A 24,651-nucleotide genomic window follows, 5' to 3' on the forward strand; every position below is an offset into this window, starting at 1 on the left:
TAATGTAAAAGGGCAGAGTGAAGTTTGTCCATGTCGCTGTATAAAAGTGCATGGGACGTGCCTGGGGCAGGAGTGAAAGAGACACGGCCCCAGGTTGTGAGAGAACAGATTGAGGTGCGCTCCCAGGCTGCTGTGGGAACAGTGGGTTAGCATGTCACCCAGCTTTAGGATTTGGGGGAGGTTGCTCAAGCTCCGAGGCAGATAGGTTAAGTCTAATTTAACTCTTAATGGTTGGAAGAAAAGAGGGAAGGACAGTTTAAGAAGGTGAAAAGTCAGGAGTGAAGGCAGCAAGAAATGATTGGCATGCAGTTTTTTCCTGAATCCTCCTCTGGTTATAAGGAATCAACTGGAAAATTGCAGTGGCAATAGCTGTTAAGAAAAAAAATAGGATTCAATTCATGAAATATTAAACATGTAAGTGAACTGGCATTTTAACGAATCTTTGTAGTATTAAGGGATTAAAAAAGTTAATTCTTGGTAATTAGATCCTCAGGGAGAACTTAATTTGCATCTATGTATGATAAGTGTTTACTATTAATAATTCAATACAAGTTTTGCTTTGGCCAGTATTGAGCTGGGTCTCAGGCTGGTGAAAACAGAGGCTAGATAGAGAGTGATACCATTAGCCTAATTTCGTCATCTGCAAGCAAAGGAATGTTAAAATCTGTTCACTTCGTGGTTTCTAAATGACGTCTAGAAGTATCGTGCATGGAAGAAGGCAGTGTAGTGTAGTAACTTCTGTTCTTATGCAGTCCTTAGAACCTGTCAGGGTATTGGTTATGACACTGTTCCCACGGGGTGGATGACAGGGGTATCTTTATCTTCTTGAGACATACGGGAAACTTAAGAAGGAAAGTAACTAGGCCGTTTGCCAAAGATTACACCTACCTCCAAACAAAAAGTGAGGCAGGTATGATTTTAACTGTGCTGAAATCTCTGAAGATGTTGGTGTCTTAGCCAAATTCATTTTGACTCTTTCTGCATTTCACTCTTTGAGATCTATTGAGTAGACTCCAATTTCTTTGACAGGTGTTGTCACATTGGTCTCCACAAAAATTATTATTGAAATAATTACTTTTTTTCTTGCTTTTCTTTTCTTTTTTTCTTTTTTTTTTTTTTTTTTTTTGAGAGAAGGTCTTGCTCTGTTGCCCAGCTGAAGTGCAGAGGTGCAATCATGGCTCACTGTAGCCTCAACCTCCTGGGCTCAAGTGCTTCTCCCTAGTAGCTGAGACCACAGGCGCACACCTGGCTTTTTTTTTTTTTTTTTTTTTTGGTAGAAAAAGAGTTTCACTATGTTGCCCAGACTGGTCTCCAGCTCCTAGGCTCAAGTGATCTCCCACCTCAGCCTCCCAAATTTCTGGAATTAAAGATGTAAGCCACTGCGCTTGCCCTAAATAACTGCATTTTTTTTTTTTTTTGAATGCTGCGATGTGCCTAGCTTTGTGCTAAGCTCTTTGAATGTGTTACCTGATTCAGTCCTTGGGAAAACCCTAGGAGGAAGGGGCCACCTGGTTTCTAGATGGGAACCCTGAGGCTTAGCAAGAAAAAGAGAGCCGGTGTGGTAGGGCCAGGACTGGAGCCCGGTTTATACTCCTACCAACAGGATGGGGGTGCCTGTTTCACTTCATCCTTGTGAAAAAGGACATTTTAGCAATCCTTTTAAGTATTTGCCAACCTAAGACGTAAAAATGTGATTTAGTTTCTGGTTCTTATGTGTCCGTCTTGGGTAGGATTGGACATCTTGGCATGGTTATTGGCTGTTTGCACTTACAGTTTTAGGAATTGCCGCTTCACATCCTCTGCCCCATTTTTACTGGATTGTTCATCTTTTTTTTAATTGATGTCTGTGTATTATAAATAGTAACCCTTTGTCATGTGTTATAAGTCCTCTCCTCAGTTTATTTCTTTCAACTTTCTGCTTTGTATTTTTTTGCCAGATAGAAGTTTAAATTTCTTAAATTGCAAATCTGTGAACTTTTGATGGCTTTAGAGTTTATTATCCCTTTTTAAATTTTTTTTAAGAGACAGGCCACTATATTGTCCAGGGTGGCCTTGAACTCCTGGACTGAAGCAGTCCTCCTGCCTCAGCCTCCCAAGGTGTTGGTATTATAGACATGAGCCACTGTACCCGGCCAAATTTTATTATCCTTATCTTATCCTAGGAGTATAATATTTTTCTGTGTTTTCTTATTGTTCTATAATTTCCTTTTTAACAGGTATCTGAGATTATCTTTGAAATCTTCTGTCTCTTCCAGGGTTTAAAATTTTTTTAGCAAATTATTCTTTCATGATTTCTTAAATTTCCTTTGTTTCAATGATTAAAGCATTATTGAGGAAATAAGCTATATTTTATTAATCACAAGTCTCTGCATACACTATAAAACTTCTAGTATAATTATTTGGAAGACATAATGATGCAGTTTCAGAGTCCTCAGATTAGAAACCACTGTTTTAAAGGCATGAGGTTAGAAAAAGAATTTTGCACCTATTCCAGGCTAATTGCTACCTATTCCAGGTTAGCAGAGGTGGTCCTGTACCAATGGCTTTTGGACAGAGCTCTCATAGTCTGTGCTGTGGGCGATTCCCCCATTCAGTGTGCGAGGATACCAGAATTAAAGAAGAATAATGAGAAATGCTTACAACCCATAGATAGACGTGAGGTCACAGACAGCCAGACTGGAGCTAGGAGACCATGTTGATGTCACATACTGCCCTGTCAGAACCCTGGGAAACCCTTGGTCTGTGCTGCAGGAGATTGGCCCATGATAGCCAGTTATAACCCGGCAGTGGGCATCTCAGGGGTTTGCATAGCTCTAACCTTAAAAAGCCACATGACTGGGTGTGGTGACACAGACTTGTAATCCCAGAACTTTGGGAGGCCAAGACAGAAGGATCACCTGAACCTGGGAGTTGTAGATCAGCTGTGGCATCATAGTGAGACCTCCATCTCTATAAAAAAAGATTTTTTTTAATTAGCTGGGTATGGTGGTGCATGCCTGAAGTCCCAGCACCTTGAGATGCTGAGGTAGGAGCATCACTTGGGCCTGAGAGTTCGAGGCTGCAGTAAGCCGTGATTGAGCCACTGCACTCCAACTTGGGTGACAATATGAGATCCTGTCTTAAAAAAAAAAAAAAAACAAGAGTCCTATTAGGAAACCATAATGATTTTGGGGGGTATGTTTTAGATCTTGAAGAAAGAAAAAATAATTTGGGGAGTACTTGAACTATCAAACTTTCTCATCTATTAGGTGCGTTAGGTTCCTTACATCTTATTCTTTTTTTCCTTCCTTTTAATATATAGCTACTCTCCAGAGAGACCGGATCTTCAAACATTTTACCAGGAAGCGCCAAAGGGCTATGCGAAGGCGAGTCCACCAGATCAATGGACACAAGTTCATGGCCACCTATCTGAGGCAGCCCACCTACTGCTCTCACTGCAGGGAGTTTATCTGGTAAGGAGTTCCCTGACTTCCGTCCTCCTCAGAGCTTCTCTCTAATAGGCTTCCTCTGATGATGTATGACTTCAGCAGAATGCATGATTATTTAAGAGTTCTTTTGGGATCTGATTTTTGCCTCTTACTCTAATATGTTGATCCAGTAATTTAAATCTCCATTGCAAAAACATCTAAATAATTTACAGATCCAAGTTTTAGATATTATTTCTTTTTAAAATCATCTTGGTAAAGATGCTAATGAATCCTAAACTGGTCAAAAAGCATAAATCAGAGAAAAAAGCTAATAAGTCAATAAATAGACAATCAGTAAATTGGATAATCAGCCCCTAAGGACCAAAGAATAATCAACAGTATTGCTTTAAGAAGGCATGAGTCACATAATGACTTATGGAAATTCATGGTTGCAAGAAAACTAAACACAAAGTAGTCTTCAGCTTCTTGGTATGTAGCAGAAGATAATAGCCTTCAGTGATCATATACTATAATCTAATCCCTGGCAATTAGTAACTAAGATGATTCAACATTAAGAAATTCTAGAGATTTGGGGCAATATCTTACTAGATATGCAACTGAAGCTTAAGTCTCAGTCGCAGTGGCAAATGTAAAATAAATTTAAGCAGTAGTTATCTTTAATGATAAATTAAGCATATTTATTTGGAAAGGGAAGAAAGCAAGATGCCCTCAGACACCCATCTCAGAAGGAGAAAACAGTTTGGTAGCATGAAAGGAGAAGTATGTTTTTGTTGTCAGCTTTAATTATTTTGTTTAATGAAGGCAGAAGCCCTTGGGTCAGAGCAGTTTCTGAATGTTGATCAATTACTTTGTATTTTGGTTTCTGTGATTACTTTGGATTTTGTATCTTCAACAGTCAGAACCTAGGGCTAGTTAATACTTCTGACATTTTTAATCAAGAAACAAGTTTTGAGACCCTAAACTGGCTATAGATATGAAGCCAACAAATGTGTCATAACATTTATTGTATTTAGGAAAAAAATTCTATTACTTTTTTTGGGGGGGAGGGGGGAATTAGCAGCCCTGGTGTTTTTGAGCTCATGTTTCCTCTTTGCATCAGGCTGCGCTTGACTTAGCCGCAGCCCCACCTCTCCATGGTTCTCTCACTTGTGACCTAAGGGTGCTTGCGTGTTGCAGTGTATTTCATGTCACACCTTTCTGTTTCTTTTACATGACCTGCTAGGCCCATGTAGGCATTAGTGGTGATGGCCCCTGACCTGAACTGACATTTGTAATGGAAACTTATTTGATCATTTCACTGACTTTTTTCCACCAAAGAAACATTAACTGCACCCAACTAACCTTTAACGCCTCCCTCCCCCACACCCACACACCCTCACACTCATACTCTCTCTCTCACATACACTTAAAATATTGGTGTATATATTAATATATATGGTTAAGAGTATGGACTCTGACATCCAGTCTCATCACCAACTGGGTGTGTGACTTAGGCAAGTTATGTAGCCTGTCAATGTCTCTTCATTTGCAAAATAGAGACAACAATCTTATTTTACTTGTATAATAAACTTTCATATAGTACTTAAAGGGCCAGGCACTATTCTGAGCATTTTATATTACAACTTTTAATCTTCATTAGAGCCCTGTGCAGTAGGAACTGTTATCATTAGTCCCTTTTATGGATGAGGAAACTGTGGCTCAAAGGATCAGGCCTTCTGGCTTCAGAGTCTGTGCTCTTAACCATGTTATTTTGTGTGCTGCCTCCCATGGCTTTTTGTGAGGATTAAATGAAACAGTATATATCAGCCGCTTGGCTCAGTGCCTGGCACATCCTATGGGCTTAGTTACTGTGGTCTTTGTTCATGAGAGTGATAATACTCCCAATATTACCATCACCATCACCCGTAGAATATATTCAGGAGAGACAAAGATGGAAGTGGTGAGCCTGAAGGGTATATTGTGGCGGCACCTCTGCCCACCTGTGGACTCCAGGGGTGATATGGACACAGGGACAAGGGCAGGTCCCCTGGGACAGGCAGCTGCAGTAGACTCATCTGTGCATTTCCACAGTGTATCTGTGTCTGTTTACTTCAGCATCTGTACATCTTTATGTGAGAGAGAATAAGGTGGGAACTCCTCAGGCCAAGGCTTAATCACACGTACAGATGAGGATTTATTGCCACTGAGGACTTAGGAAATTGCCGTGGAGGCAGATGGAATGGGAATGGTTGTGATCCACCCATTTGTATCATACAGCACATTCTAATCCATCACATGATTTTTTCTTTGTGTCTCATAGTAACAAACAATGGCTCAGAAAGCACGTCGTCTTTGCTTCTTCCCTGAAATTGTAGTTTTCATAAAGGAGGAGAGGATGAAATTTGTTTTCCTTAAGGACTATAAGAGGCTTATTGCTGAAATATTTGACTGATGGTAGTTTTCTTCTCTTCAACAGGGGAGTGTTTGGGAAACAGGGTTATCAGTGCCAAGGTAAGGAAACGTTTTTAAAACCATGTTTCATTTTGTTCCTATGTTTAAAAAATGATTACACCAAGAGAAAACAGAGTCTCTTCCCTTAGTTTTGTGATAAATAACTCTCTGTAGGTCAAAGGAAGCCCCCTAGTAGATACAGTTTGGTTAGATCTTGGCCATATTTTATACAATGTAGAGAGGATGTTTTTATTTCTAAAGCCAGGCTACCTAATAAAGTTTCATTGTTTAAAGTTTTGTCTCTGCAATAACATGAGAGTACTACACGGTAATGTGATTTTGTGAGCATACTCTTAAATTTTGAAGATACACTTTTGTTTTTTACAATCCTATTGATAATTGTTAGGGGTGAAAAGTAGCACACGGTTGTTTTCTCTTTTTCCGGGAACATAAGCTATTTTCCAAGTTGTTTTTTGAAATTTTATGATTTCAAAAAAAAAGTAAGAAATGTTCAAAGTTAAGCTGTCAGTGATCTTGTAAGTTACTACATGTTACATTTATTTTTCACAATCTAAGACGAAACCAATGTACTACTGTTTCTAGCATAATTGGAATGAAATACAATAGCAGGAATGGATGAAGAGCCCTCAGTCCGGTGATGTGGCTGGACCAATCAGGCTTACCTGTCATTTGGGTCCCCCTTAACCTTTGGCATGAGTATCATCACATAGCTTATACACATGGGACCCGTTTCACTATGTGGATGATTGATAGAATGGCACCACATATCCTAGAGCAGTAGCCTACATGTGGATAAGAAAATCTCACCTTCTCTTCTGGAAGAGGTGAGGTAAAACATTACTTCCCTTGGATGAACTGAATAAGACATGCTGTTGGATCTGATTTTGACTTTACTATGTATGAACAATTCCACTGAACTTTCAAAGTTCGGAAAAAAACAAATGTATAATCAATATGACAGCAGTAATTGACCTGTATGCTGTTAATCTCAGTCCCAAGTGAAAAGACAGTTCACAAGCCGGAATCACTATCCCTTTGTGGCGTGGGCCTGTGAGCACAGGAATATGCCCTGCAGTGCGTGGTAGCCCATCTTATGCACACCAAGATAAGTTGAGAAGCTCTGAATAAACAAGATTATGGTTTTGAGTTTAAAACATGGGATGTATGATACATCTCTATTGTTATTTTCTTTTTCACTTTGGCGTATAGTGCCTGGATATTTGATGGCCTGATTTTCAGTGGGTCACCTGCTATGTAAAGAGCAGTAAAGACTATTAGTTAGGAGACATGCAGACACTACTTTGGTGATATCTCCCTAAGGCGTATAAAACCAAATGCCTGGTTGGAGAGAGGTATGCCATTCTAACGCTGATCAAAAGCAAACTGGCATAGGTATTTCAGACAGAGCAGACTTCAGAACAAGGAAAATTATCAGGAATAAAGAGGGGGCAGCAACAAAAGGGTCAGTTTTCCAAGAAAACTTAATGTTTTTATTTAAGTTTTGTTTTATTTAAAGACCAGTGTAGTAGTACATAACAATTTTTAACATGTATGTATGTACCTAACAACAGGCATCAAAATACATGAGACAAACTGATAGAATCACAAGGAGACATGAACAAATCCACTTCTATAGTTGGAGACTTCGATATCTCAGTAACTGATAGATCCAGCAGGCAGAAAATCAATAGGGATATAGGTGATCTAAACAGCATTATCACAACTAGGTGAAATTGACATTTATAGAATACTTCGTCCAAAAACAGCAGTTTTCACATTCTTCTCGGGCTCACAAGGAACATTTACCAACATAGACCACATTCTGGGCCATAAAACATACCTTACCAAATTTAAAACAAGAGAAACCATAAACAGTATCTTCTTAGACCACAATGGAATTAAACTAGAAATCAATAACTGTAAGATAGCTGGAAAACCCCCAAATATTTGAAGGTTAAACGTTACATTCTAAGTAACACATGGGTCAAAGAAGAAGACTCAAGAGAACATAAAAAATATTTTGAGTCAAGTGAAAATGAAAATATAACTTATAAAAATATGTGTGATACAGCAAAAGCAGTGCTCAGATGGGAATGTATATCATTAAATGCATAAAGTAGGAAAGAAGAAAGATCTAAAACCAAGATTTGAAATTTCCACTTAGGAAACTAAAGAAGGAAGATAAATTTAAGCCTCAAGTGAGCATAAGAAAAGAAATAATACAATTAGAACAGACATCAGTGAAGTTGAAAATAGGAAAACAACAGAAAAAAATCCATGAAATCAAGTGCTGATTCTTTGAAAAGATTAATTGGTAAGCCTTTACCAAGCTAACCAGGAAAAAACCAAATACCTCAAAAAATAAAGTCTTTCTGTGTAAAGGATGGTTTTGAGATCCCCTCATATAAAAAAACCAGTTCTCTGGGCACTTTCAATTTGGTTCTCCTGAGAACTGAATCTGATGAAAGCTAAATTTGTTTTAAGGTATAATGCTATTTGCTGACATGTCACCTCTCCTTATGTAGTTAATCCTAAAACCTTCCACATGTCTTGAAAGATCTTAAGATGATGTATATTTTTATACTGCTTCATTGCGTGTGTTTATCCTTTGATGACAAGCTCGACTATCTGTGCTGTATCACTTACCTAGATGAGAATGAAAAAAACGTTATTCAGAAAGTTCTAAATATTTCAACAGTTGATTAAGCCATTCAGCAAACATTTACTGAATGCCTCCTCTGTTCAAGGCGTCATGCAGGGAATTCGGAGGGCATTACAAGGCTGGGTGGAAGGTTTGAAATGAGGGGGCAGGCTAAGGGTTGTGGGAGATCAGAGGAGGGCAGGTGGTTTCAGTCTAGAAGTGCGGGTAGGGGTAGAGTATTTTCATGGAAGAGACATTTTTTGAGTTACATCTTGTCCTAAACTTAAGATTTAGTTAGTTGATAGGCAAAAAAGATATCCCAGGGAGAGGAAAGGGCATTGATAGTTTGTTGGAAGGGTGCAGATGTGCTCCAGGAAGAGCAACCCATGTCGTTTTTACTGGAACAAGTAGATCCCATAGAAGAAAGGTGACAGGCAGCTTGGGGCAGCCTCTGGAGGGCCTGGAACCTGGGTGGGATATTTGAACTTTGCTGATCAGCAGTGAATTACCATGGAAGGTTTTTGATTATGGGGACAGGACTAGAGTGTTAGAAGAGTCCTCTGGTGGTGGGTGCAGGATGGAATAAAGTCAGGAAGGAAGAAATAAGTCCAGGACTTGATAATGGATAGTTTGAGCCTGAGCAAAGGTCTGTGTTAGGATGGTGGCAAAGGCGATAGGAAGGATGGGCGTACCAGCTGCTGTCATGTGGGCCAGACGAGTCTAGTCTTGTTGGCACGGTGCAACCCTGGTTGACTCTGCTGTAACTGGCTGGACTGTGAGCTTCTGATCAATGTATAATTGCTGGATTTAATTTCCTAGTGTGCACCTGTGTCGTCCATAAACGCTGCCATCATCTAATTGTTACAGCCTGTACTTGCCAAAACAATATTAACAAAGTGGATTCAAAGGTAAGAGGATAGCAGTTTGCTGATTAAGTGTGTATGTATATTGTGTGTGCTGTGTGCCGCCATCTCCTTCCCTCCCTCCCTCCTTTCCTCCCCCTCTTTCCTTCTCCCCGTCCCCCAGCCTCTGCTTTCCTCCCCCTGCCATTTCCCTTCCACATTCTTTGAAGCCAAGGGTGGTATTAGAATAGAAATTTCTCTCTCTCTCTTTTTTTTAATTATGGCATTTGTATTTCTGTACTTATGTGGCATCATCCCTCCTTTGCGAGGACCCCATTAGTGGTTGGCTGAGTATAAGCTATATGGATTGATTCTACTCATTTAGAGAGACTTTTGGCAGAGTGAAAGGAGCCCTGAACTTGGCATCTGACAGCCTGGATTTGAATGCTGAATCCAGCCTCTGTTAGCCATCTTCTCTATGAGCTGAGGCAAGGCCTACAATCTCTCTTTGCCTCAGTCTTAAAACAGGATCAGTGTTACCCTCACACAGTTTTTGTAAGTTAAACAACATAAAATTGATGTGACACATATGTTAATAACTGTAAATTACACTTCTTAAGTAAAAAGATTGCTGGCTTTCTCCAGCCTCTTAAGAAATTTCAGGGAAGATGTCTGTCTCTCTCTCTCTCTCTGTGTGTGTGTGTGTGTGTGTGTGTGTGTGTGTGTAAGCTTCAGCATCATTCTTGCCACTCATATTGCATTCATCTGCAACAGGCATACATTTTAAATTCTGGAGGTAAAAGCAAATGGAGTGTTGCTGACACTTAGCAGTAGGTCTGCAGACGCATTGGAAGAATGACTCTGGAACACAATGGTTCTTTACAGTACACATATAGGATTGCTAAAGAGTATACCTAGAGGTATAAACCACAGCTTTTCCAAGAAAGAGGCCAGAGAAGTTTCAAGAGGAGTAATGATTACCCTACTCCTTGTCATGCATGGATCTGTTGTTATAGCATCAAATTGTGGTATGAACTGCAGAGTACATGCCTAGTGGAATTATTTGCTGGAAACTGAGATTTAACTCAGATTGTCAGATTGCAAATGCCAGGCAAAGAAAGGCTGGAAGGACTGAATAAGTAGTTACTTTAATGTCACTTTGGAATAAATTCCTTCTGTGGTTCCATGGCTTCTGAGTCTCTTTATTTTTCCCCCCATGACACAATGTCTGGAAGAACTTATAGTGATAGCAAGTATATATAGTGTGTAAAAGACCCATTTAATCCTGAAGTTAAAGGGTTCTGGAAAATAGATGGGGGTGTTAGGGAATTGGCAAGGAGAGAAATATGGCCTGAATATGAAAGATGAAGTGAAAATATTAATTTCTATTTCTCAAAATGGCGAATGATCTAAAATGTGTTTCCCACATTTCTGTCTTGTCCTGTTCATTAGAAAATGTGTTTAGTCTGGTTAGTAAGACCTGAGTAATTAATCAGGGCCGAGTACAGTAAAATAATATACCTAGCTCAGGTGTCATAGTAACACTTTGCATTTGATGGGCTCCTATTACAGTTTTTACAAAAGATGTTGGTATGACATTTTAGCACTTGTCCCTTTATTTCCTTTTTTACAGATTGCAGAACAGAGGTTCGGGATCAACATCCCACACAAGTTCAGCATCCACAACTACAAAGTGCCAACATTCTGCGATCACTGTGGCTCACTGCTCTGGGGAATAATGCGACAAGGACTTCAGTGTAAAAGTGAGATGCTGAGGTGCTGGGTACCCACCTCTTCATGGGAACACTATGCCCCAAGCTTTCAGAATTCTGTGGGCTCAGAATGTGTCCTAGAACCGATGATTTTAGATATGTTGTAAATTAACATCTTAGTCATTTTAAACTTACGTGTTTCTTGTCAGGCATGTAAAGAAAACTTCATATGATGCCAACATTTTCTAACCACAGGACATGAAGTCAAATGTTACATTCAATGATCTAGCTCGCTAGCTGACAAATACAGGCCAGACACTGTATTTTAGTAGGTGTCTGGAAGAGAAAAAGATGGGATCTTAGTCAGAAATGGAAGATGATTGAGTGAGGTGAGACACTAAAAAGAAAATAAATAAATAAAAATTTCAAAGAAATGGAAGGTAGGAGGAGGTAAGGAGGTAAGATGGCCAGATGAGAAGGTTGGATTAAGAGTAAGAAATGGCAGGAGAATGGATCTGATGATCTCACCAGAAATCAGCAGGAATTGAGTTGTCACAGCATAAGAAGAGCTGCCCTGGGTCTTGTGAAAGAGGACTCTGATAGAGATTGGAGACAGGGGTAGAATGAAGGAAGATAAAGCCTTGCTTGTGAGCTTGGATCTGACCAGCTGTGCCCAGTGGAGTGAGAGTTCGGAGCTTTGGCCCTAGCAAAGGCTCTGAGCAGGTGAGAGCTGATCCCTGTCCTGCTAGGAGTTAGGGAGCTGTTGGCCTTGAGCCATCTCGCATGGAAATGTAATGATCTGTCTGCCGTGGGGTGCACCTGACGCCTTCCTTATCAGACACACCCCAAGTTGCCAGTTGAGGAGAGCAATGGGGAGGTAGAACTGGCATTGAGTATAGCCAGACAACTTCCATTGACTGCTTGGACTTATGCAGCCTGCTTCTGTCAACAAAAAGGGACCAGTCACTTGTCTTTAAGAAGGGTACATTCTTCTATCTCTGGAGAACACCATTTAATAATTTTTTTCTCATAAAACCAAACAGTAGCCAGCTCGTGGATAACTTGTAGGGCATTGGTCCAGGTGCAGCTTGATCTTAGCGTGATGATCTCACCTGGGTCTAGATGCCCAGTGGGAAGTCCCTCTGCCTTGCGTGGTTGTTGCTAATATGCAGAGCCACGCACAGGGCTCGTCTACATTGTCCTCTTCCCTGGTGGCCTGAGGGTAGCACACCTGCGGCGATCCGGCCCCTGTGATTTTTGCTTTTATGGTCACGTGGTGGTTTTGAAAGGCTTCTGTGGGCTCGTGTGTCTTACACCTGTCTTCCTGAGGGGGAGGGTTTCCCATGAAGCTAATGAAGTCTCAGGGCTCCTCTCTCTCAAGGGCACCTTCCAAAGCCCTCTACTTGATTTGGTGTTCTTTTTCTTAAAGAGGGCTTCCTAAATTATGTAAATTCAGGCCCCACAAAACCTGGCTCTGCTTCCAAGATGGACTGACTCCATAAAACAGGAATGTGTCGCTTGTCGCTTCAGTTTCACCTCCCATCAGCGGGGCCCATGTCAAAAAACTGTCTCAGAATTTATTCCAGCTGACAATGCCTCAGATCCTTCATCGTCCCCAGGCAGCTTCCTGTGCCCCGGGAGCTTAGCTTGCTTTGCTCGCCTCTTCAACTGCCATTTGTACTCTGACCTTCAAAAAGTTTTAAAAGTTGCGTTTCCCCACTGTGAAGCAGTTAGAACCACACGCTGCAAATGCTGAGAACCACAGGCTCACAGGATGCCCATCTCTGTGCTGTGAGGGCTGCCCAACCACAATACTGAGAAAGAAAGCTGCAGATAGAGGTTTTTCTGGTAGAAACACCATTTCCATCCTGTTTGAACAGTGATCTACATGTGGCATTCAAACTGCTACCTTTTATTTCACTATTGAGAGACAGAAAAAAATACAGTTGACATGATTCTTTGTTATTTAATTGCCTGCAAATTGACGCTGTGATAAACATTTTAATCTTTATATTAGAACTTACTAAGTCAGCAATGACTGTTACATGTGATTTAGATGAATGGGTTTCATCAAATCATGGTGAAAAAAATGTATTTAAAATCTATTATTCTTTAGTATGCCTGGCTTTCTGCTTCTCCAGAAAACAGAAACAGATAAAACGTCAGGAACTGTTATTAGTGTGAGCTTAATTTTATGAGAAAATGATACTGTTCAGCTGGTATAATTCCTCTGTCATAATCTTTCAGGCTATTAAAGTTCTCTGTTGCAGCACGTGTTGACTTGGTTCCTTTCTGAACGTGGATTCTGTTTTCCTCTTCCCTCTAGTATGTAAAATGAATGTGCACATTCGATGTCAAGCGAACGTGGCCCCTAACTGTGGGGTAAATGCGGTGGAGCTCGCCAAGACCCTGGCGGGGATGGGTCTCCAACCCGGAAATATTTCTCCAACCTCGGTGAGACTTTTTTTCCATGTATCGTAATTTAGAAGTTGTTCAGATGTGGTGAGCCCAAATGAGAGCATGTGGTCTCATCAAAGTTCCTAATCTAAGCAAATACAATCAACAGACTTACTGCCTTTCTGCCTGCCTTTCTTTTTCTTTTCCTTTTCCTTTTCTTTTCTTTTCCTTTCTTTTCTTTTCTTTTCCTTTTTCTTTCTTTCTTTCTCTCTCCCTTTCTTTTTCTCTCTTTCCCTCTCTCTCTTTCTTTCTCTCTCCTCTTTCTCTCTCCTCTCCTCTCTTCTCCTCTCCCCTCCCCTTCCCTTCCCTCCCCTCCCCTCTTCTCCTCTCCCCTCCCCTTCCCTCCCCTCCCCTCCCCTCTTCTCTCTCTCTCTCTCTCCTTTCTCCCTCCCTCCCTCCCTCCCTCCTTCCCTCCTTCCCTCCCGCCTTCCCGCCTTCCCGCCTTCCCGCCTTCCCGCCTTCCCGCCTTCCCGCCTGCCCGCCTGCCCGCCTGCCCGCCTGCCCGCCTGCCCGCCTGCCCGCCTGCCCGCCTGCCTGCCTGCCTGCCTGCCTGCCTTCCTGCCTTCCTGCCTTCCTGCCTTCCTGCCTGCCTGCCTGCCTGCCTTCCTGCCTTCCTGCCTTCCTGCCTTCCTGCCTTCCTGCCTGCCTGCCTGCCTGCCTGCCTGCCTTCCTGCCTTCCTGCCTGCCTGCCTTCCTTTTTGAGATGGGGTCTTCCTCTGTCACCCAGACTGCAGTGCAGTGGCACAATTATGGTTCTGTGCAGCCTCGACTGCCCAGGCTCAAGTGATCCTTCTACCTCAGCCTTCCGAGTAGCTGGGACTGCAGGTGTGCGCCAGTATGTCAGGCTAATTTTTAATTTTTTTTTGTAGAGATGGAGTTTCACTTTATTGTGCAGGCTGGTCTCAAATTCCTGGGCTCAAGTGATCCTCCCGCTTTGGCCTCCCAAAGTGTTGGGATTACACAGGTGTGAACCACTGTGTCTGGCTAAAATCACATTTTTTTTATTTTTATTTATTTTTTTATTTATTTTTTTTTTTGAGACGGAGTCTCGCTGTGTCTCCCAGGCTGGAGTGCAGTGGCGTGATCTCGGCTCACTGCAAGCTCCGCCTCCCGGGTTCACGCCATTCTCCCGCCTCAGCCTCCCAAGTAGCTGAGACTACAGGCGCCCGCCACCACGCCCGGCTAGTTTTTTGTATTTTTAGTAGAGACGGGGTTTCACCATGTTAGCCAGGATAGTCTCGATCTCCTGACCTCGTGATCCACCCGCCTCGGCCTCCCAAAGTGCTGGGATTACAGGCTTGAGCCACCGCGCCCGGCCTAAAATCACATTTTTAATAGCAATTTGTTTCACAGATAAGATTGTAGTTACAGTTATATGACAAGAAATAATGAGCATGGGCAACAAGTAATAGAAAGTAGAAGGAGGACTTTTTTCTTTCTTTTCCTTTTTTTTCCCCTTTTTTCTTTTTTCTACTTATTCTTTGAGATAGAGTCTCGCTTTGTCACCCAGCCTGGAGTGCAGTGATCTTGGCTCACTGCAACCTCCACCTCCCAGGTTCAAGCAATTCTTCTGCCTCAGCCTCCCGAGTAGCTGGGATTACAGGTGCCCACTACCACGCCCAGCTAATTTTTGTATTTTTATTAGAGAGGGGGTTTCTCCATGTTGGCCAGGCTGGTCTCGAACTTCTGATCTCAAGTGATCCGCCCGCCTTGGCTTCCCAAAGTGCTGGGATTACAGGCATGAGCTGCCACGCCTGGCCTCTCTTTTCTTTTTTAAAGTCAGCTTCCTGTCACTGTGGTCTGGTGAAAGCCTAAAACGCAGGATCCTGGGTTATGCTCTTGGCTGATGACCAGGCAGGACAGGTGACCAGTAACTATGGGCGTCAGCATCCTCACCTCTAAAGGGGTTCAACTTGAAGATCTCTGAGGCTCTGCACAGCCCTGGAGTCCAGCAGTTCTGCAGGTTTTGTTTATGGATTATGAATTTATCACTCACATTCAGCAAGAGACAGGAGTCCCTCCCTCTGGACTCTCAGGAGTGGGTGGAGTTGTGTCAGTTGCAGTGCACATGTTTTTGTCAGCACTCTCCCTGAATGACCTCCACCTGCTGTCATCCAGTTGAGCCTTGGCTGCTTCCCAAGCCCATGTCTTACTGCTGCCTTCCTGGTCAGTGTCTAGAGATGGGAGATAGCCATGGCTGTAACATCTGAACGGTGTAGCTTGGTGTCCAGTTCAGGAAAATTATCAACTTAACTAACTAATCTCTGGGTACTGAGGAAGGGAAGTGCCATCACTGTGAGATTCTTGGTAATCCTGAAAATGTCAGCACCAAGCACCTCATTTCCTTTTTACTGAAAGACTCCTGCCTGGTAGATCAGGGACTTTTATTGACAATTTATAAATTGCCACTATGATAAACATTTTAATCTTTATATTAGATCATACTAAGTCAGCAATGACTGTTACATGTGATTTAGATGAATGAGTTTCATCAAATCATGGTAAAAAAAAATGTATTTGAAATCTGGTCTGTCTGTCTTGTGGGTAGGCAGGCAGGATGCCAGTATTGTGCGGGGATTGCTAATGCATGGCGCAGTTATCCCTGAAGAGCAGAGATTAAAGATGTCAGCCTGAACTAGGGCTTCTAAGATACAGTCAGAATAAGATAAGGCCGTGCAGCACGATCTTCAGGAATGGACAATGCACTTGTCATTTGAATCAACTATCCTTTATTTATTTTTTTTTTTTTGAGACGGAGTCTTGCTCTGTAGCCCGGGCTGGAGTGCAGTGGCCGGATCTCAGCTCACTGCAAGCTCCGCCTCCCGGGTTTACGCCATTCTCCTGCCTCAGCCTCCAGAGTAGCTGGGACTACAGGCGCCCGCCACCTCGCCCGGCTAGTTTTTTGTATTTTTAGTAGAGACGGGGTTTCACGGTGTTAGCCAGGATGGTCTCGATCTCCTGACCTCGTGATCCGCCCGTCTCGGCCTCCCAAAGTGCTGGGATTACAGGCTTGAGCCACCGCGCCCGGCCGAATCAACTATCCTTAATCCATGATATCCGGCACCTGGCTGGATGTTAGACTTTTGATCTGTTGTCTAGTGGTAGCTTATCTTATAAATGTCTCAAGGTGGGCCACCTGCAAAAGTCACCTTGCCTTTAGGTAGCAACATCCTCAGGTACTCAGTAGCATGGAATTGGAAAGCCAACTGAGGCAGCCACACTTACTTTCCATTCATTGTGTTGAAACTAGAATTCTCATGCTGGTAGGACTGTAGATTGTTCAGTCTTTGTAGATGGCAAGTTGGCTGTGTATCAGAAGTCTTCAAAATTAGCACTTTGGCACAAGGAATTCCATTTGCAGGAAGTTATCTTAAGAAACTGGATGATGATAATGACAGTACAGCTTAAGTTTATTAAATGTGCCAGGCACCAATCTAAGTGCTTTATATGCATTTGTTCATTTAGGCCTCCTAATGACTCATGTGGCAGATGCTTTAACCTTCTCTTTGTCAGAAGAGGAAACTGAGGCAGGGATAGGCTGGGTAGGTAACTTGCTCAGGGTCACAGGTTAGGTTGCAGAGCTGTTATTGAATCCAGGCAGCTTGCTTGAGAGCTAGACCCTTAATTACTCTGTTTTGAAGATTTGCATGAAGTGTATTCACTACGGTGTTATTTATTATGGTGAAAAATAGGAGATGCCTCATCTTTCTAATAGCAGAGGAATTAATACATTGTGAGATATCCATGAAATGGATATTGAATAGCCATTAGAACTCATGTGCTTGAAAGATATTTAAAGGCATGAAAAATACCCATGACAAATTTTTAAATACAAACGTATGTTATGAAACAATAATTTTATTACGTTTTTAAAAATTAACCAAGTATAAAAACGTGTGTGTGTGTTATTTATACATAGATATAGATATCTTTGGCAGGGGGCTGGTGAGATTTTAGGTATTTAAATTTTTATTCTTCATGCTTTTGATCATTGTTCTATTCACATTGAACTTTTATTTCTCCTATATAATTTAAAATATTGATTAAAAACGTTGCTTCATTCGTGTCCTGGTGCTGAATGATGCTTGAATCTCTGAGCAGACATGAAAACTGCTCTCTGTAAAAAGTGGACACTAGGTGGCGCTCATGGAATCGGACCTTCCTATGGAAAGCCACCGCAGAACGCACCCGAGGGACCACGCAAGGCATTGGTGTTCCCATGCACTTCCACTTGAGCGCTAACTGTAACTCCATGGCTTAGATGTATTTTTAATTGACCTTTCACACAAAGCAGTAAGCACAGATTCAGAAGCTGATACCGAGGGAGCTTCGAGTGGCAGAACCAATCATCCGTCAAGCTGAATTGATCTTTCCCCCGCGTTATACTGGGGGTGAGACTGCTCCCAGCCAGTAAGGTCTTCTTTGTGCATGGGTGCTCCATGCTCCTGCTGCAATTTTGTGTTCTTACTCTTTCAGAAACTCGTTTCCAGATCGACCCTAAGACGACAGGGAAAGGAGAGCAGCAAAGAAGGAAATGGGATTGGGGTTAATTCTTCCAGCCGACTTGGTATCGACAACTTTGAGTTCATCCGAGTGTTGGGGAAGGGGAGTTTTGGGAAGGTGAGTCTTGGCTTTAACTGTTTGGGTTGAAGTAAGCTTGTTCTGTATGCACGCACACACACATACTCACATTTCACATGTGCCATTCTTTCTTCCCCTTGTTTGCACACACCCTAAGATCCCCAAGAGGACTCTCTCATGCTCCCTCCTTTTGCTTTGCCATAGGTGATGCTTGCAAGAATAAAAGAAACAGGAGACCTCTATGCTGTGAAGGTGCTAAAGAAGGACGTGATTCTGCAGGATGATGATGTGGAATGCACCATGACCGAGAAAAGGATCCTGTCTCTGGCCCGCAATCACCCCTTTCTCACTCAGTTGTTCTGCTGCTTTCAGACCCCTGTAAGTATGAATCACATTCACTGCACCAACAGCCTCTTTTCTTAAAGAGCTGAGACGGCCGGGCACCGTGGCTCACGCCTGTAATCCCAGCACTTTGGGAGGCCGAGATGGGCGGATCACGAGGTCAGGAGATCGAGACCATCCTGGCTAACACGGTGAAACCCCGTCTCTACTAAAAAATACAAAAAACTAGCCGGGCGAGGTGGCGGGCGCCTGTAGTCCCAGCTACTCGGGAGGCTGAGGCAGGAGAATGGCGTGAACCCGGGAGGCGGAGCTTGCAGTGAGCTGAGATCCGGCCACTGCACCCCAGCCTGGGCGACAGAGCGAGACTCCGTCTCAAAAAAAAAAAAAAAAAAAAAAAAAAAAAAAGAGCTGAGACAATAAGATACTGGAGATTTCGTAAAGTTGAGTATCAGAAATTTTGGGGGATGGGCTCCCAAGGCAGGGTCATATGGAGGTATTGGTGACTTCTGACAACCTCTGGAGGAAAAATGGAAGCTTATGAGTTCACCCCTTCCTTTGCGCTGTCTGGGGAAGGAGCACTGTGAGGGTTGTGTGTCCCAGGATTGAAAAGGTCATCATACATACATCTTCTCTAGGTGAGTGAAGGTTACAGAAATCTAAGAACAGAGAAAATGCCATGGGCTGATTATCTGGATGAATTTGGCTGTGACTCTGCTCCTAAATGCTGGGCTGGTTCTGACCTGGGCACAGGAGTTTAGAAGAGGGGTCTGAGAGGACCCAGAGAGGTACCTTGATTAGGAACATCCCAGGGCATTGCTCCTGGCTTTAGCAGTGTCCCTTTGCCTGAAACCATGGACTGGTCTTAGGAATTGAATCTGTCTGCCCTATAATGGTATGCATTTAGGAATGTTTCTGGCTATAGTTAATGGAACACTTGACCAGCGGTGGATTAAACAATAAATAGAAAAGATGGGTTTGGTCCATTAGTAAACTTTTTACTTGTTTCACATAATGAGAAGTCTGATGATAACAGTACCGTGGTTGGATTTGTTGCTCAGTGACATTGGGCATGTCTTTCCCTTGGGGTCCCAAGGTATTTGTTGCAGCCCTAGATGCCACACCTTGGCATGATAGCAAAGCAGAAAGCACAAGGGCAGGGGCCGAAGGGCTTCATAGCCAGTCTCCTTTTTTCAGGGAGGGAAGATCTTTCCTAGACTTGGGTCAACTGCCCTGTATGTCTGTTCTCACATTGCTACAAAGAACTACCTGAGACTGGGTAACTTATGAAGAAAAAAATGTTTAATTGACTCACGGTTCCACAGGCCATACAGGAGGCATGGCTGGGGAGGCCTCAAGAAACGGAATCATAGCGGAAGGGTGAAGGAGAAGCAAGCAGGGCTTCACATGACAGCAGGAGAGAGAGAGCAAAGGGGAAATGCTACACGCTTTTAAACAGCCGGATCTCAGGAGACCTCACTATCATGAGAACAGCAAGAGGGAAATCTGCCTCGTGATCCGGTCACCTGCCACCAGGCCCTTCCCTCAACATTAGAGATTCCAGTTCAACATGAGATTTGGGTGGGGACACACAGCCAAACCATATCATGCCCTTAGCAAGGAGGCTGCAAGAGCAAATATCAGGCCAAGACAAGCTGGCAGACCATGACTGGTTCACGCCAACCTGGATTCAGCCCCTGGCGCAGGACATTCTGCTTCTATTTAGAATCAGGCTCAAAATTGGGCTTCTGGTATCAATGAAGAGGGAAAATGGTCTTGGAGAGGGAGGGTCTGTACATACAGAGGTGTCAGAATCTTGCTGTCAAAAAACATTCTGGGAGAGTGAATTCTGGGCATGTTCCTGACCTGTGCCACCATCAAGGAAGTAGGGGATTCCATGGGAGCGGGATAGGGGCATCTGACCCGGTCAGGGAGGCTGGCAATACACCTCTAGGGAAGGTAAAGCCATGCTGGGACCAGGTGAATGAGTTAGAATTAGTTAGGCAGAGAATGAAGGCGAATATGTCATACAGCGTCAACAGCACGCCATAGGTCTGCTGGTGAGACAGAGCATCCGGTGTGAAGGAGGCTCAGCACACGCAGCATATTGAGGTTGAAGAGGGGCCTGGTGAGAACTGAGGCAGCCGAGGTGGGCCTGGGCCAGGGCCAGGCCATGAAGATCCTTGCAGGCTGCGTTAAGGGGTTTAAGTTTAGTCCTGAGAGCAATGGAAAGTCATGGAAGAAGTTGAAGCAGAGGAATGACATATCAGGTTGTATGTTTTAATAATGAAAATCTAATTTCTTGCAATAGGTAATATAAGTATCCTCCAAATATTCATATCCTTTCTCTGAAAGAAACAATTATTGCTTGTTTTATTTATAGCCTTTGAGAGAATTTTCTGTACACAAAAGCATATATAACAGCACACATATGCATACATATTTATCTTTAAAAAACACAAATAATAGTATACTTTGCCCATGATTCTGTATTTTTAAAATTTAATTAATCTATTTTTTGAGACAGGGTCTCACTTCGTCACCCAGGCTGGAGTGCTGTGATGGTTATGGCTCACTGCAGCGTCAAGCTCCCAGGCTAAAGCGATTCTCCCACCTCATCCCCCTGAGAAACTGGGACTTACAGGCACATGCCACCACACCTGGCTAATTTTTGTATTTTTTGTAGAGATGGGGTTTTGCCATGTTTCCCAGGCTGCTCTCAAACTCCTGGGCTAAAGCAATCCATCCACCTCAGTCTCTCAAAGTTCTGGGATTACAGGCATGAGCCACTGTACCTGGCCACTTTTTTTTTTTAAAGACATAATATTAATAGTATACATTGGAAATTGTTTTGTATTTCTATATACCAAGCTGCCTCATTTTTAATGGTTGCATAGTACTCCATTTTAGAACATGACATAATTAATTTAACTTGTCCTCCTCTGTTGCTATGTATTATGTTCCTAGTCTTTTATTTCAGTCACTGTTGCAGTGAGTCCCCTTATACTTTTGTCTTTGTGTGCTTATGCTGGTGTTTCTGTATGACACGTTATTAGTAGTAGTATTGCTTGGTCAAAGGGTATATGCATTTCACATTTTGATTGAGTCCAATTGCCCCTCTCCTCCATTGTGCTTAAAGATAGCGAACATTTTATTGTTCATATGCCACACATTGTTCTAAGTGCTTTATGTCTGTTATCTCATTTAATCCTTACAGTAACCCTCTGAAATAAGTTCTGTTATTATCACCCCATTTCACAAGGAGAAAACGTAGGTACAAAGAAGCTTAGTTCCGAAGTGGCAGAGAGGGTTTGAAGCCAGGTGGTCTGACGGCAGAGTACAGGCAGGCTCTTCCCTACTTGCTGGGCTGCGTCTCTAAATTCACACTCCCAAAGCTTAAGTGAGAAGATGCATTTCCCCCGCCTTCCCATCACGGCATGCTATCTGTCATTTGGGTCATCTGAGAGGTTAGAAAAATGGTATATTTGAAGTTCTAACTTGCATTCCTCTAGCTGTGACTGAAGCTGGGCGTTTTCGTGTGTTTCAGGATCACTTGTATTCAAATCTGTGTTGGGAGGGACACGTGCAGCCTGGAGAATGGGTGGAGCAGAGAAGTCTGGGAGCTTGGTGACAGGATGCACTGAAGGAGATACATGGCGTGGACTCCCACGCCACTCCAGCGTTATCAAGAGAAAAAAACTGGGGAGGCAGCTAATGGCTTCATGGGCCTCGACTCCCCTGCACTCCTCTCCCTTCCCCTCTGCTCCTCATTGGTCCTCAGTGACTCCTGATGGCCCTGGAGCCCATGCTGCTCCTGCCCCCATCCTCTTCTTTCCCTCTGCTGGGCCGGTCCTTGGTTCCCCTGGAGCTCCAGTTCTCCCTGCCCCACACTGCTCCCTGGGGTAGCCTTGAAGCCCTTCCTTTGCTGGGCACTTTGCCAGCGTACAGCCCCTCCCCTGCCCTCACCCCCTTGTTGGGCTCTTTTCTTGGAATAGAGGAGTGGAGTTACAGCTACAGGCTTGAGAGGGATAGCTGGTAGCTGATACTGGTTGCCCGCCAGGGTTTCAAGCGCCAGCCTCCTGAACACCACCATGAACACCACGGGTCAAGCCGCAGAGCCAGGTGACCGCTCAGATCTCCTTCCTAGGGCCTGAGCCAAAGATCACATGGTTTCCTATGACATGAGGTTAGGTCATCTTCACCAGCTGGTAACCTTTGAGTCAAGCAGTCAACTGGTATTTAGTGAGCTTAGCCTGGTCTTGCAGCAGCAGTGGTTCCAAGTTACTACTGCCGAAGCAAATAAAGAAGTATCTCAAACCTAACTCAGGGGAATTTGATCTGTAAAAGGAAATTCTGGTGAGTATAAGCAAAGATCTCATCAACAATTAGATCATGTTATGGTAGAGTAAAATGAGAAATTAACCTGGAACAGATTGGGAACCCAATCAATATAGCATATACAATCAAAATGTTCCAGGAAAATATATAAATTATACAATATACCAAAATTTTAGCGGCCACACGGGATTCCCAGTGTTTAGCGGGTGAAGCCTTTACTAGCATTGAAGTCTGTTTTTCCTAGTGGAAGTTTTATGTTTGACCACAAGGTGGCAGTCATTACCGCAAAGTTTTTATTTCTCCTCCAGAGAAACCAAATGCATGGAACTGCCATTGCGGTTTAAGATGTGTGTATTGTAGTAGATGTCTCCAAAGCAAAGGATAAAGGAAATGTTCCCCTGCTTTAGGCTAAATCATAAAGAAGTAGTGGGAACCCACTTCAAAGAAGCAAGTGAGGCTGAGCGCAGGCAGCACTTTGGGAGACCGAGGTGGGCCGATCACTTGAGCCTAGGAGTTTGAGACCAGCCTGGCCAACGTGATGAAACCCCGTCTACTAAAAATATAAAAATTAGCTTGGTGTGGTGGTGCATGCCTGCAATTCCACCTACTCCAGAGGCTGAGACAGGAGGATCGCTGGAACCTGGTAGGCAGAGGTTGCAGTGAGCCGAGATCGTGCCACTGCACTCCAGCCTGGGCGACAGAGCGAGACTTTGTCTCAAAAAAGAAAAAGAAGAAAAAAAAAATAGCAGCAAGGGAGTTTTTCTCATGCTGAGATAGAGGTATACAATTTTAATTTTGCTCTCGCTGATGCCTTCTTTGAGGTTTGCAAGGTATCGGACTCCACAATACACATGGCATTTGTTCGCTGTGCATTCATCTGTCAGAAGTCCTCAGTGACAATTCCCATTTACTGTTGTAAAACTATGAAGAACAGAAAGTGTTACTTGCTATGAGAAATTACAGCAGAAAGATGCTTACTTTTTAGCTGCCCACTGTTGCAGGCCCTGGCTTCTGAAGTGAGATGCTAATCAGTGCGTAATGCTGAACTGTGACAGTCTCCCCTGGAGAATTTAGGAGTGAGAGGAGGTGTTGGAGCCACTCGATCTGCAGAGCATTTCATTGTGAGGGCCTTTGTAAAAACAGCACTTCCCTCATGCAGCCCCGTGGACTCAGTCTCTCTGAAGCCCAGAGCAGGGCAGTAACTAGCCGAGGATCCCTTAGATTGTAAGTGGCAGAGACAAGGTTCAAGTTTAGGTCAGGCTGACTCTGACTCCATATGTTGTCTTATTCTGCATTTAGTTGGTTGATTCAGCCTGGGCTTAAACACCTCCTGTCTGTCTTGGCCCCCCTCCAACCTGACAATATGGAAATGGCATCGCCCTTGGGAACAGAAAACCTGAACTCTGTTTTAGCTTTGTTTTCCACCATCTAAATGGCTTGAGTCTGTCCTAAAACTCCTTTGAGCCTTAAAGTTCTCGTCGTTAAAATGAAAACAGGATCGCTGTGAGGGTCAAATGAGAGAATGCAGAATATTTTGTACAGTGTGAATTGCTGTTCAAAAGTGAGTCAGTTCAATTGTGGTGATGACCCCCTCCCTCCTCACACCAAAGAAAAAAGGTCCCAGGGCTTCCCAGTGGCCAGCCCGGACACCCACATGGAGGGGACAGCAAACACTGAGAAAGTAAGTATTTTATAGGTCCTTTTGTTCTTGGCAAAAAGGAAATAGTAAGCAAATTTCAAATATCTGATAATTTATCAAGGTTGCTACAAAGGTTTATGAACCCATAGATTATTTCCCCTATTTTTTAATAATCATATATACTGCTTACAAGTGTATAAATGGGCATCCTTATATGTTTCTG

The 24,651-nt window shown here is 43.2% G+C and overlaps 1 protein-coding gene across 8 annotated transcripts in view; it reads left to right on the plus strand.

The window, feature by feature from the left end:
- Positions 1-24,651, plus strand: part of PRKCH (protein kinase C eta) — a 233,293-nt gene that overhangs the window by 120,000 nt on the left and 88,642 nt on the right. For 7 of the 8 annotated variants that reach the window (XR_013396298.1, XM_077941097.1, XM_077941098.1 and 4 more), the window contains exons 3-9: positions 3,302-3,452; positions 5,884-5,918; positions 9,340-9,428; positions 10,996-11,125; positions 13,401-13,528; positions 18,008-18,151; positions 18,317-18,490. Coding sequence is in view for 7 of the 8 variants with exons in the window: in XM_077941097.1 (XP_077797223.1) it covers positions 3,302-3,452; positions 5,884-5,918; positions 9,340-9,428; positions 10,996-11,125; positions 13,401-13,528; positions 18,008-18,151; positions 18,317-18,490 (851 nt within the window). In the remaining variant the exon portion in view is untranslated. Of the gene's footprint in view, positions 1-3,301; positions 3,453-5,883; positions 5,919-9,339; positions 9,429-10,995; positions 11,126-13,400; positions 13,529-18,007; positions 18,152-18,316; positions 18,491-21,998; positions 23,358-24,651 lie in introns of those variants that run through there. The other variant, XM_077941101.1, reaches the window with a different exon arrangement.

Source organism: Macaca mulatta, chromosome 7 (assembly GCF_049350105.2).
Source record: "Macaca mulatta isolate MMU2019108-1 chromosome 7, T2T-MMU8v2.0, whole genome shotgun sequence".
NCBI lineage: Eukaryota > Metazoa > Chordata > Mammalia > Primates > Cercopithecidae > Macaca > Macaca mulatta.